General features: G+C 55.2%; 1 protein-coding gene across 4 annotated transcripts in view; it reads left to right on the top strand.

The window, feature by feature from the left end:
• The window catches only part of PDE2A (phosphodiesterase 2A), a 100,064-nt gene extending 91,453 nt beyond the window's left edge, over nucleotides 1-8,611 (top strand). For all 4 annotated transcript variants that reach the window (XM_055356742.2, XM_063693356.1, XM_004051759.5 and 1 more), the window contains 14 exons: nucleotides 13-190; nucleotides 428-540; nucleotides 1,227-1,304; nucleotides 2,176-2,298; nucleotides 2,795-2,865; nucleotides 3,263-3,385; nucleotides 3,770-3,857; nucleotides 4,119-4,166; nucleotides 5,134-5,208; nucleotides 5,362-5,461; nucleotides 5,740-5,852; nucleotides 6,235-6,273; nucleotides 6,410-6,516; nucleotides 7,158-8,611. In XM_055356742.2, coding sequence (XP_055212717.1) covers nucleotides 13-190; nucleotides 428-540; nucleotides 1,227-1,304; nucleotides 2,176-2,298; nucleotides 2,795-2,865; nucleotides 3,263-3,385; nucleotides 3,770-3,857; nucleotides 4,119-4,166; nucleotides 5,134-5,208; nucleotides 5,362-5,461; nucleotides 5,740-5,852; nucleotides 6,235-6,273; nucleotides 6,410-6,516; nucleotides 7,158-7,368 — 1,467 coding nt within the window. In that variant the 3' untranslated portion in view covers nucleotides 7,369-8,611. The remainder of the gene's footprint in view (nucleotides 1-12; nucleotides 191-427; nucleotides 541-1,226; nucleotides 1,305-2,175; nucleotides 2,299-2,794; nucleotides 2,866-3,262; nucleotides 3,386-3,769; nucleotides 3,858-4,118; nucleotides 4,167-5,133; nucleotides 5,209-5,361; nucleotides 5,462-5,739; nucleotides 5,853-6,234; nucleotides 6,274-6,409; nucleotides 6,517-7,157) is intronic.
• The last annotated feature ends 5,125 nt before the right edge of the window (nucleotides 8,612-13,736 follow it).

The following is a 13,736-nucleotide window of genomic DNA, read 5'->3' as shown; positions in this document are numbered from 1 at the left end:
CTGCCCCGGCAGAGCTATGAGATCCGCATCCCGGCCGATCAGGGCATCGCGGGACACGTGGCGACCACGGGCCAGATCCTGAACATCCCTGACGCATATGCCCATCCGCTTTTCTACCGCGGCGTGGACGACAGCACCGGCTTCCGCACGCGCAACATCCTCTGCTTCCCCATCAAGAACGAGAACCAGGGTGCGTGTGGCGGCCCGGCCGGAGGGGCGGGGCCTGCGCCGGGCGGGGCGGGTCCGAGCGAGCGGGGGTGGCAACGCTTCCCCACCGCCTCCGGCGTCCCGGAGCATAAGGGAGTCGGGTTCCATGCCTGGGACGTATGTAACCTGCGGAAACTGCGAGGGCAGGTCCCGGCCGGATCCCTCCCTCCAACCGATCCCTCCCTCCACCGGTGGTTCCTTGCCCCTTTCCCTTCCCCAGAGGTCATCGGTGTGGCCGAGCTGGTGAACAAGATCAATGGGCCATGGTTCAGCAAGTTCGACGAGGACCTGGCGACGGCCTTCTCCATCTACTGCGGCATCAGCATCGCCCATGTGAGGGCGGGGGTGGGAGTGGGGTGTGGGGTGATAGGGGGCGGGGCCCACGAAGGACCCTCGGTTCTCCTCCTCCGACTGACTCTCCTTGTGGGTTGATCGCTTGGTCTGGCACTCAGAGTCCCGCCGCTGGGGTGCAGCCTTCAGGACACGCTGGCCACCTCTGGGCTCAGTTTCCCATCTAAAAATCGGGCATACGATTTCCTGCCCTGTCCACTCAGCCTCCTGGGACCATGAGAAACTCCCGTTGTCAAAACCTCCTCTCTTCCCTGGAAGCAGTCTCAACCCAAGCCGAGTGCTTTTTTGGAAGTGCTGGGTCTCGGTGTCCAGGCCTACTGGCGCTCTGGCCTGGGAATCCAGCCCCAAGGTCCCTGACATGATCCCCTCCTTGCTTCTCCTTCCCTGCCATGGGCCTTGGGCTCCATCACTGAAGCCTGGATCAGGTGTGGGGGAGTGCAAAGGGCCAGACCAAATGCTGGGAGAACTTGATGAGGAGGAACCGGCGCGGGGGTCTGGATGAAAGTGGGGGTGGGGTCTTTACTGTGGACTGGAGCTTGAAGGTTTTGACTGGGGCCAGAATGGGACAGGAAGTGGGGTGTCTTTCTGACCCCTTCATCCCAGTCCTGGGCATTGCTAAATTTTCACAGCCACCTTCCTTGAGCCCCATCTTTCCCTCTTTCCCCCAGTCTCTCCTATACAAAAAAGTGAATGAGGCTCAGTATCGCAGCCACCTGGCCAATGAGATGATGATGTACCACATGAAGGTGAGGCTTGCAGAGACCTCTGGTCCTCCTCCCAGATTCCCCGGGGACCCAGGGCCAGGCAGGGCTTCCTGATCAATCTCTACTGAGGATGAGAGGATAGGCCCAGAGCCACAGCAGGCCTCCTGCCCTCCTTAGGGGCAGCTCCCGCCCCTGCTTAGAGACCTCTCCTCCAAGCTGCTTCTGAGCTCAGTCCCAAGGCTGGAAGTAGCCAGAGGAACCAGCCCAGGGAATAATTGGTTCAGCCAGGTATTCCCCATGTTCAGGGAATAATTCCCATCTTGGGAATTACTGAGGGCTAGGAAGCTCACCCCGGACCTGTCCCCATGGCTTCCCTAGGTACAATGCCCATGCAGCCCTGGGCAGTCTTAATTGCTGATAATCTATCCCATTCCCTACCCTGGGTCACAAAAGCTGGCTTAGTTCCATGTATATGGTAGTCGCTGTTCATTTGGACATTTCCTCTCACCTGTGTCCAAACCAGAGAGGCCCAGACCTTGTGAGTTGGATCAAAACAGTAGTAGGAAAAGTTAAGGTTAGAGAGTAGAAAGGTCTCCACAAAAGGAGGACTGCTACAGTTACTGTGTATGAAATGCTGCCATGGTTTGGGGGTGTCATGAAGGGGTGTTGTCGATCTTTGCCAAGGTTATGCTGTTACAGATAAAGGGTGGTCACCTGCAGGGAGGCGCGCGGGGTGGGCTGCAGGGCTGTGAGGGGAGGGTGGTGATTTCCTGCCCAGTTACAGTCCACAGCGTGGTGGCCCAACTGTGGTACATTCTGGGTGACGGATCCCCCACCTGCCATGGGAATTTGAGGGTGAAGACACCAGATGGGGTGAAGGCCGTCTTCTAATGCTCTGGCTGGTCTCCTCTAGGTCTCCGACGATGAGTATACCAAACTTCTCCATGATGGGATCCAGCCTGTGGCTGCCATTGACTCCAATTTTGCAAGTTTCACCTATACCCCTCGTTCCCTGCCCGAGGATGACACGTCCATGGTGAGTTGCTCTCCTCCACTTGACTGGCCAGGCCGAAGGTATGTAGCCAGAGGCTTAAGTTAAATGCGCATCAAGAACTTCCTGGGAAGACAGAGTCATCAAGGAAGGCTGTGGAGGGTCCCTCAGAGATGGAGGGGCTTGTAGTCTGCCATCGTGAAGCCATGGGGCCTGCCCAGGGGCTAGAGGCTGGACTGGATGATCCCAAGGGCTGCTCTTGGACCAACCATGCCCAGGGCATGTGACCTCAGGGTTTGCATCCCTCCCAACCCTGTTTTTCTAACATTTTGTGTGGGCTTGGTTTCAAGAGTTCTTAGTTCTTAGATCTCTAAAAATGCATAGCTCCGAGAATGGTTGCTTCAACTATTTTGTGGTTCTCTAGTTTAGATGTAAGTTTCTAAGACTCCAGATTTTGAGTGTGGAGCTTGAAGAAGGACCCAGGCAAGGGCCCCGTCTTGATACTGGCAGCCCCTCTGATACCTCCCTCTGCCCTCTCCAGGCCATCCTGAGCATGCTGCAGGACATGAATTTCATCAACAACTACAAAATTGACTGCCCGACCCTGGCCCGGTTCGTGCGCCCACAGACAGCCCCAGTCTTCGCCTCCCTCTTTCCTCTACTGTCACATCCGTTGCCCCCGGCATTCTGGAGAGGATCTCTCTAAGGATGACTGGGGAGACACAGTCTTATGGGGGTGGGGAGGATCCATGAATAAGAAGCAATTCCTACATACTGAACCGTCAATAAAGGCAAGAAATGAGGCAGGGCAGAGCCTGGAGGCAAGGCCGAGAGTGTGTAGCCAGAGGTTTAAGTTAGATGTGCATGGGAACTTCCTGCTAAGACAGAGTCATCAAGGAAGGCTGTGGAGGGTCCCTCAGGGATGGAGGGGACATGTAGTTTGCCATCATGGGGCCGTGATGGAGGAGGAGAGGCTGAGGCCCCTCTTCTGCCCTCTTCCCTCCCCCAGGTTCTGTTTGATGGTGAAGAAGGGCTACCGGGATCCCCCCTACCACAACTGGATGCACGCCTTTTCTGTCTCCCACTTCTGCTACCTGCTCTACAAGAACCTGGAGCTCACCAACTACCTCGAGTGAGTGGCTGCATCTCCCCCACATCTGGCAGCCACTGGGGTCCCCTTCCCTGGGACAGGGAAGCACCCACTGTGTGTCAGGCACTTTACACGCACTGCCTCATGGGATCTTCTTAGCCCCAGGGGACTAGAGGGGAAGGCTGCGAGCCCCATCTTCCAGGAGGGGCTTGCTCACAGCCAAGCAGCTAGTGAAGACTGAGCCTGATTTAAACCCGGGTCTGCTGGGCTCCAAACCAGTGCTTCTTTCCAGGAAGGGAACCCAGGTGTTCCAACCTCCTGTCCCAGTGGCTCCTGGGCATGTCATCTCCTGTCTGTCCTCTTGGGGATTTGGGGAGGGAACTGTGGGCTGACCTCTTTTTTTTCTCCTTTCTGCCTCTCAACCAGGGACATCGAGATCTTTGCCTTGTTTGTTTCCTGCATGTGTCATGACCTGGACCACAGAGGCACAAACAACTCTTTCCAGGTGGCCTCGGTGAGACCCTGCCCTGCTCACAGTGGGGACCCTCCATGGGGTGTCTGGGAGTCTCATCCTCTCCCAGCCTGAAGATGGGTGGGAGCGAGTGAGACCAGGAGCCAGGTTTAGACACAGGAGGAGGTTCCCCCAGGGTTTGCCCCTGGCTCTGAGATAGGGAGGAGGGGAGAAAGGTGGAAGGGCAGGACACTGCTCAGCCTAAAGCAGTGGCACTTGGATCCGGATGTGAGGAGTGACTGCAGTTTTCCTGGGCTTTTCCAGAAATCTGTGCTGGCTGCGCTCTACAGCTCTGAGGGCTCCGTCATGGAGGTATCACTCTTCTGTCCCACCCCGTCCTTCTTCCCCTTTAAGGCCAGTGACTTGCAAAGTTATGACCCAGCTCCTCCTATTCCCAAACCATGCTCTCCAGACAGGCTGCGAGAGCTGCAGCCACACCTAGGACATGTCTGGCTCATTTTCCTGGAGTGGGCTTGGAAGGGTGCAGGTGCGGATGATAGCAAGGATTTGTGTTCAGCGTGTTTCCCTTTGGCTGCCTGGGAACACCCCATTCAGCCCCCTCCTGCCAAGCTTGGGATGGGCTCCACTCCCATCACTTAGCGTCACCTTAGATTGTTTGGTTTGGGTCTGCCTACCCCCTCGTGCACAAGGTCTGAGCCATTTCTGAGTTCCCTGCACTTGGCACAGGGCTTGGCACAGAGTAGGAGACACATTTCCAAGGTTACCTTGCCTCATGCTGCTTCCCACAACACCCCTCCAGAGGCTGCCCCTGCTTGCACACCCCCAGAGACAAGGTTCTCTGTCTCTCTCCCAGGAGGCCTGGTGGCAGTGCTGGTTCTGCCCTCTGCCCCCCTGGGATAAGCTGCTCCTTTTCTGAGTGACAGCCCTTCAGCATCTGGAAACGGGGGCCTTGCCCTTGCCTCATCACTGCCTCTCCTTGTCAGCAAACAAATGTGTTCTGCATGATTTAGTGTCTAGGACTCCAAAGGATCATTTCAAAAATGTTCCAGCTTTCAGGGACCCCAGAGCTTACCTTGTTGGGTCCCTGCATGTGACACCTGAGGAGTCTGAGGCTCAGAGTGGTCTAGGGACTCGCCCTGGGTCACACAGAGGGTTGAAACAGAGCTCAGAAAGGGAACTGGGGCCCCTGACTCCCCCTTTCTGACTGCTCTGCTGACCTGGGGGCTGGAGCTGGACCAGGCCCTGCTTCCTCTCTTGGGGTCGGTGGTAAGGGAGCCCATCTGCCCCAGCCGGGCCCCCATCACTCCTCTCCCCCCAGAGGCACCACTTTGCTCAGGCCATCGCCATCCTCAACACCCATGGCTGCAACATCTTTGATCATTTCTCCCGGAAGGTGATGGGGTTGGGGGTGGGGGTGGGGATTGAGGGGGAGCTGGGAGCTGGCTGGAGGTGGGAGAAGGAGCCAAGGAGTGGAGGCTCACTGGGATGGGCAAAAGGGGGGGGGGGTGTCCAGTAGGAGGGCATGACACCCCTGCCCTTGCCTCAGGACTATCAGCGCATGCTGGATCTGATGCGGGACATCATCTTGGCCACAGACCTGGCCCACCATCTCCGCATCTTCAAGGACCTCCAGAAGATGGCTGAGGGTGACTGCTGTTAGCCCCAGTCCTTGGGGCTGGGGAGGAACAACCAGGGGAAGGATTTGCCAGGGGAGCATTCCATTCCCAGGGTGCAGACCCATCCCCTGCAACATCAACCCTTCTCTGGCTACACGGCCCCCCCAGGCAGACCCAGCACTGGCCCCTTGGCTCCCATCAAGGGTGCCCAATTCCCTGGACTGCTCTGGGTTGGGCCCTCGGAGCCTTGTCCTCAGAAGGGCAAAGAGGCTGGGCCCCGCTCCTTGACCCCATCCTCCCCTCAACAGTGGGCTACGACCGAAACAACAAGCAGCACCACAGACTTCTCCTCTGCCTCCTCATGACCTCCTGTGACCTCTCTGACCAGACCAAGGGCTGGAAGACTACGAGAAAGATCGCGGTAGGTGTAGTCCTCCCTGGGAAGGCACAGGCTACCCACCCTTCCCAGCTTTGGGTGCCCCCTGCGCCTGAATACCCTCTCTCTGCTCAGCTCAGCCTGGCTGTGTTCTGGGGAGACAGAAACCTAGACCATCTCAGGGTGACAAATGGAGACTCAGAGAGGGGAACAGACCTAGCAAGTCAGTGGCTGGTGGAAGGTGGGCCCCAACCCAGCCACTCCCTGCCTGAGGCCATCCCACTGCCACGCTGGGGCTGGTGGGGACGGCTCCTGAGCTGGGACTGAATCCCTGGGCCTCAGTTTTCTCTCCTGGGAACGGGCTGTCAGAGGAGCTTGGGTGGATGTATCCTACATAGAGGATGTGATGAGAGTGTTGGCCTTTCAGGAGCTGATCTACAAAGAATTCTTCTCCCAGGGAGACCTGGTATGTGTGGAGTGACCCCAGGATGTCCAGGTTTGGGGAGGGTTCCTGGCCTGGGACAGGGAGGGCTTGAACTAGCCTGACCCTGGTACCCGATGGAGGAATGAGAGGGACAGGCCTGACGACTCGATGCCTGCAGGAGAAGGCCATGGGCAACAGGCCGATGGAGATGATGGACCGGGAGAAGGCCTATATCCCTGAGCTGCAAATCAGCTTCATGGAGCACATTGCAATGCCCATCTACAAGTGAGTGAGCTCATGGGGACAAGCTGCACCCTGCACAGAGAGAGTAGTAGGCTGGAGTGGGGATATCACAGCAAACACAGGTGCTGAGATTGGCCTGGCCCAGCTCCAACTGATTCATCCCCTTGCCTCTGGGCAACAACTGTCTCCCGCTGTGCCCCTCAGTGGGTCCTTCACTTCATCCTTGGTCCCCAGTGGAAAGAGACTATCATGCTTTCCTAGGTGTCCTCCTCTGTCTCACATTCTTGTGGAAGTTCTTGTTTTTTTTGAGATGGAGTCTCACTCTGTTGCCCAGGCTGGAGTGCAATGGCACGATCTTGGCTCATTGCAACCTCCCCCTCCTGGGTTCAAGCGATTCTCCTGCCTCAGCCTCCCAAGTAGCTGGGATTACAGGCATGCACCACCACGCCCAGCTAATTTTGTATTTTTAGTAGAGATGGGGTTTCACCATTTTGGTCAGGCTGGTCTTGAACTCCTGACTTCAGGTGATCCACACACCTCGGCATCTCTGAGTGTTGGGATTACAGGCGTGAGCTACCGTACCTGGCCCTTGTGGAAATTCTATTTGTTGTGTAGCCCTAGTCTTTCTTGCTGCCCATGGTCTGATTTCTGGCCTCTCGCCCTCTGTCCCCATGCACCCGCAGGCTGTTGCAGGACCTGTTCCCCAAAGCGGCAGAGCTGTACGAGCGCGTGGCCTCCAACCGTGAGCACTGGACCAAGGTGTCCCACAAGTTCACCATCCGCGGCCTCCCAAGTAACAACTCGCTGGACTTCCTGGATGAGGAGTACGAGGTGCCTGATCTGGATGGCACTAGGGCCCCCATCAATGGCTGCTGCAGCCTTGATGCTGAGTGATCCCCTCCAGGGACACTTCCCTGCCCAGGCCACCTCCCACAGCCCTCCACTGGTCTGGCCAGATGCACTGGGAACAGAGCCACGGGTCCTGGGTCCTAGACCAGGACTTCCTGTGTGACCCTGGACAAGTACTACCTTCCTGGGCCTCAGCTTTCTCGTCTGTATAATGGAAGCAAGACTTCCAACCTCACGGAGACTTTGTAATTTGTTCTCTGAGAGCACAGGGGTGACCAATGAGCAGTGGGCCCTACTCTGCACCTCTGACCACACCTTGGCAAGTCTTTCCCAAGCCATTCTTTGTCTGAGCAGCTTGATGGCTTCTCCTTGCCCCATTCCTGCCCCACCAGATCTTTGCTCCTTTCCCTTTGAGGACTCCCACCCTTTGGGGTCTCCAGGATCCTCATGGAAGGGGAAGGTGAGACATCTGAGTGAGCAGAGTGTGGCATCTTGGAAACAGTCCTTAGTTCTGTGGGAGGACTAGAAACAGCCGCGGGGCGAAGGCCCCCTGAGGACCACTACTATACTGACGGTGGGATTGGGACCTGGGGGATACAGGGGCCCCAGGAGGAAGCTGCCGGAGGGGCAGCTCAGTGCTCTGCAGAGAGGGGCGTCGGGGAGAAGCAGGATGGGATTGATGGGCAGGAGGGATCCCCGCACTGGGAGACAGGCCCAGGTATGAATGAGCCAGCCATGCTTCCTCCTGCCTGTGTGACGCTGGGCGAGTCTCTTCCCCTGTCTGGGCCAAACAGGGAGGGGGTAAGACAATCCATGCTCTAAGATCCATTTTAGATAAATGTCTAAAATAGCTCTATCGCTCTGTGGAGTCCCAGCAGAGGCTGTGGAATGTTTCTGCAACCCTAAGGCACAGAGAGCCCACCCCTGAGTCTCTCAGAGGCACCCTGGGTGTTCCCCTTGGCCTGAGCCCCTTCCCCATTCCTGCAGCCAGTGAGAGACCTGGCCTCAGCCCTGGCAGGGCTCTCTCTTCAAGGCCATATCCACCTGTGCCCTGGGGCTTGGGAGACCCCATAGGGCCAGGACTCTTGGGTCAGCCCGGCCACTGGCTTCTCTCTTTTTCTCCGTTTCATTCTGTGTGCATTGTGGGGTGGGGGAGGGGGTCCACCTGCCTTACCTTTCTGAGTTGCCTTTAGAGAGATGCGTTTTTCTAGGACTCTGTGCAACTGTCGTATATGGTCCCGTGGGCTGACCGCTTTGTACATGAGAATAAATCTATTTCTTTCTACCAGTCCTCCCCCATGGGGCTGTTTGCAGACTTTGTGCTTGGGGTGGGTGGAAGGGGGGAATAGAACTGGGAGAGGCAAACGCCCTTTGGAACTCCATGGCTTCCAGAGTCCTCCACCCTTGGTGCCTAGCCCCCCTTCTGGGGAAGTCATAGACCTGTTGGGGTACTCCCTGGGCCAGATCGTGGAGGCTAAGGGGTGGGTGGCAGATGAGAAGGCCTGGCCATGGAGCAGTGATGGGACATGTTGGCTGGCAGAGATTGTAGAATAGAGGGAAAACAAAGGTTGAGGCAAGCAGGCAGGCTGCCTGGAGGAGGTAGCCTGGAGCTTGTCCTAGACCCTCCCAGTGCTGGCCTGCCCTGGTCATGAGTGCCCATACGGCGAGGGCCTGGGCCTCTGAACTCTGTTTCTAGCTGCAGTGATGCCTGGCTGTGTCCCAGGAAGTCCCACATCCCAGTTGCTCTGAGTCCTGCCGAAGGGGCACCCCTGAGTCAGACTCCACACCAGATCCAGCCCCGGATTGTGTCTGAGGAGTTGTGTCTGTTCCTCTGCATGAGAGTGTTTACTTCCGCCCAGTCCAAGATGGGCAGACTGCAGGTTGGGGCTACGCAGAGGCTCTGCCTGGCACAGTCTCCAGACCCTGTCCCCGACTTGCCTATCCCCCTCTGAGCTCCTCTCCCTGTTCATCTCTTCCTGGTCAGTAAAGGTTGATGTGTTAAGAGGGTGGGCACTGGGGTCTCCTTTCTTGGTGGGAGCAGGAAGGAGATGGACAGGGCCATCCTGTGACCATCAGCCATTGCCAGCTTTGCCTTTGGGACCACAGAGACCATCTGCTTCCTCTGCAGCTCCCCCTGCCCCACTAGCCTGTCTGGGTTTGGAATCTGCTCCTCTGGCTGAATGGTCTCCAGGTTTCCAGCTTCCCTTAGCGTCATGGGGCTCCAGGCTCCTCCCATTCCCAGCTCCTGCTGTGGGCTCCCCAAGTCTGTCTCTATCCTCTCACAGCACAGGACCCAGGCTTGGCCAGTGGGTCCCCGGGTGGGGGTGGGAGTGGTCAGTTTGTGGCCCACGGCCAATAAGAGATGGCTATTCTAATGGTGCCTGGCTGACCCCAGGGTCACTGTGGGCTGATGTAGCTGCTCTTCTGCCTGACCCCTGACCCTGAGTGTGTGTGCGTGTTCCTCTTCCACAACTCTTCAGGCAAAGAGGACCTTGACCCTGCATCTGTCTGTCCCCAGCCCAGCCCTCCTTTGAGGCTCATGCTGTGACACATCCCTGTTTTTCACCAAATGGAGGGAACAACCACAGATATTTCCTTGTACATGCAGGACCCTGTGCTAGGGCTGAGGGCTTTGTCTTTGTCCTGGTCTGGAAAGTCTCACAGTTTGATTGGAGAGCTAGATCTAAACTCAGATGCAGGCCATGACAACGCTGTGGGGTGCCCAGCCATGGGGCTCCAGGCAGGATCATAACCCTGAGAACAACAATGAGGTTTGAAAGATGAGCAGATGTTGTTTATAGGCAAAAGGGGACAGGCACTCCTGGTAGAAGAAACTGCTTTTGCAAAGGCCTCGAGAACAGAAGGGACTGGCAGGTGGAGGAGCTGAGAGATGGAGGAGGAGGCAAGGCCAGATCCTGAAGGGCCTTAAATGCCAGGTTGTGGAGTTTGGCTTTATTCTGGGGGCAGTGGAGAACCAGAGAAAGGTTTTCGGTAGGAGAGTGACTCAGAAGTGCATTTTAGAAAGATCCCCCTGGAGAGCAGGGAAGTGACTGCAAGGGGAGAGGGTGGGCAGGGATTATTCTATGGGTGATGTGCTGTGCCCTGGGCTGGGCGAGGAGAGGAATTCAGGAGATGCTAGGTTGGCAGAACATGGTGACCAGTGGGTCGGGGGATGCAGAGGGAGGACTTGGAGGGGCCCTGGGAGGTGGGGTCTATGCCACTCCATGAAGAGCTGTGGGGGCTCTGTTCAGCATCGCCCTCACCCACAACAGGTATTGGGTGGAGCCTCTGGCAAGGGTGAGCTCCCTGCAAAGGTGAGCAAAACAGCTATCTGAGGATGCCCAGGGAGGAGAGGTGGGAGGAAGGCAGAGAGGACAGATGGGAGGAGGCTCTGCACAGAGCCTGAGGACAGCCCTCACCAGGTTACAGAACACAAGGCTTGACCCCATTGGCTTCCTGTCGCTGTCCTGCCCTCCAATGGTTTCATTTTGCATTTTATTTAAATTTCACAATGATTCTAGCAGATACCATTAGTCTATTCTGCAGCCAAGTTGTCTAAGGTTTGGAGAGGTTAAGTAATGCACCAAGGTTAGGATTTGAGCCCTACCTGTCTGATTCCCCTCCGAGGGCTGTCTGATTCCTTTCTCCTCCTCTGGGATAGGGGAGGGAGACTCAGAAGGACGGGGTCTCCATCTTCAGTCTTTGCAAGACTATTGTAGGGCATTGGGATGGTGAGCACAAAGTGGGTTGAGGCCCCAGAGAAAGAGCTGAGAGCTGGGATCAACTGTGTGTGTGCATGTGTGTGTCTGTGTGTGTGTGAGTTGGAGTAGGGGGCAGGGAGAAAAGAGTGGGGTGGTGGTGGCTTGTAGTGCAGCTCATGGCCACCAGGTGGTGTCCAGCCCTCGCTGTCCTCACCTCCCCAGAGGTCAGAGAAGGATATGGGAGGGGGTGGGGTGGGGTGAGGGGGACGCGGGGGGGACGGGGGGGCGGTGGTTGGTAGTCTCACTCCTGTCCATTCACCTACAGGTTGAGTATCCCTTATCCAAAATGCTTGGGGCCAGAAGTGTCTCAGATTTAAGCTTTTTTTCGGATTTTGGAATATTTGCATATACATAATGAGATATCTTGGGAAGGAGACCCCAGGCTAAACAGGAAATTCATTTATATTTTATATACACACGGCCTGAAGCACTTTTATACAATATTTTAAATAATTTTATGCATGAAACAAAGTTTGTGCACATTGAAGCAAGTGTGGAATTTTCCACTTGTGGCATTATGTCGGTGCTAAAAAATGTTTTAGATTTTGGAGCATTTTGGATCTCAGAACTTTGCATTAGGAATTGAGGACTAAGTCTGATATTTTGTCTTACCCAAATTCCTACCTAAGAAGTCTAGGAAGTCATGCCCTACAAACCATACATTCTCATCAGATGGGTTTTATTTGACCCTATATGTTGTGATTTACTTTTCAATCCGACTCTGGCATAACATTATGAGACAAGGAAAAAAATATTTAACCCCAAAATATATTTCCGTGCCATACCTTGAAATTGCCCTGCAAAGTCTCTTGTGGGAAAAATCCACGTTCTATAGAGATTCCCCTTCCGCCTTTGTTTTCCTTCCTTTCTTTACAGATCCAGGAGATAATCAACTAAGTAAGAGCCAGGGCACCCTTTTAAGTCCGATAAGAGACAATTTACAACTTGCTCTGTCTGAAGTCTGCTATCTGAGAGCTTCCTCTGCACAATAAAACTTGGTCTCTATAATCCTTTATCTTTAAACTGAACATTCCTTTCTATGGATCCCAGGTCTTTAGACAAACTCAAACAATTGTCAACCAGAAAATGTTTAAATTTACCTATAGCCTGGAAGCCCCCTGCTTTGAGTTGTTCTGCCTTTCTGAACCAAATCAATGTATTTCTTATATGTATTTGATTGATGTCTCATACCTTCCAAAAATATATAAAACCAAGCTGTACCCCGACCACCTTGGGCACATGTTCTCAGGACCTCCTGAGGGCTGTGTCACAGGCCACGGTCACTCATATTTGGCTCAGAATAAATCTCTTAAAATATTTTAAAGGCTGGGTGCAGTGGCTCACGCCTGTAATCCCAACACTTTGGGAGGCTGAGGTGGGTGGATCACATGAGGTCAGGAGTTCAAGACCAGCCTGACCAACATGACGAAAACCCAGTCTCTACTAAAAAATACAAAAATTAGTCGAACGTGGTGGCAGGTGCCTATAATCCCAGCTACTTGGGAGGCTGAGGCAGGGAGGATTGCTTGAACCTGGGAGGCGGAGGTTGCAGTGAGCCGAGATCGCGCCACTACACTCCAGCCTGGGCGACAGAGTGAGACTCCATCTAAAGAAAAAAAAAAATTTTTTTTTACAGAATTTGACTCTCCATCAACAGAATGCTGCACCTATATGACCCTCTCACACTCACACAGAGGCATTCTCATGCTGACACATGCACACACACGCATGCTCATTCTTTGACACACAGGCATGTTTACCTGCAGACTCCATACAGCCTGTACCCTGTACAGTACACACCCATACAGACTCCACAGGGAAAATGGAAACTGTTTCTTGGAGGCCTCCAGCCTGTATAGCTGTTCTCTGAACAGAACTGAGGCCCATCAGTTCTACCTTAGTGAGATCCCTGGAGGTGGTACCTGCCTGATGAGCAGTCTCCCTCTGCAGAACGGTCCCTGGGAAGGCAGAGCCAGCCTTGCGTGTGAACAGGGATAGGCAGAAATGATGCTTCCCTCACCCCTTCTCTGTGCAGGAAATAACTACTAGAGAGCATTGCAAGGCTTGGTGCTGTGCTGGTGAGGGCGGACGGTCACGACAGGGAGTGAACCCAGACCATGAAGGGGGCTTCCTGGAGGAGGGTGGGGTGAGGCAGGTCTTGGAGTTTGGATGAGGAGGACGGGAAAGTACTTGAGGACATTGCAGATAGACCAGGAAAGCAGGCTGGGAGGTGAGGAGGTGCAGGAGGCTGTGCTTCTCGGGGCTCAGTCTCCTTGAGACAGGGGTGGGACTGAGGGGTGGATTGATTGGGGGTGTGCTGAGGAAGGATGGTGAGTAGATGCTATTTTCATAACCTTGGTTGCAGTCTCTTGGGATGGTACCAGGTCTAGGCAGGTAAAGGAGTTGAAGGTCTGCTCCGAGCAGGAGCTCAGCCCTCCCCCTCTAGTCTTAGTTTTTCTGTCCATAAACTGGGATGATGAACCCCGCTGGAGGTGGTGAGGGTCGGGGGCAGAGCAGAGCAGCCATTATGCTCAAGACAGGCTCTGGGCTGCACCTGGGGAGAGAAGGGAGAATCAGGGTTGGGGTGGGAATGAAGGAAGGGGCATGGGAAATCAGGGGAGGAGGCAGCGTGGGTGATGTGGGAGGATCAAG

Source organism: Gorilla gorilla, chromosome 9, assembly GCF_029281585.2.
Source record: "Gorilla gorilla gorilla isolate KB3781 chromosome 9, NHGRI_mGorGor1-v2.1_pri, whole genome shotgun sequence".
Classification (NCBI taxonomy): domain Eukaryota; kingdom Metazoa; phylum Chordata; class Mammalia; order Primates; family Hominidae; genus Gorilla; species Gorilla gorilla.
This window is presented reverse-complemented; position numbering and strand designations above follow the sequence as displayed.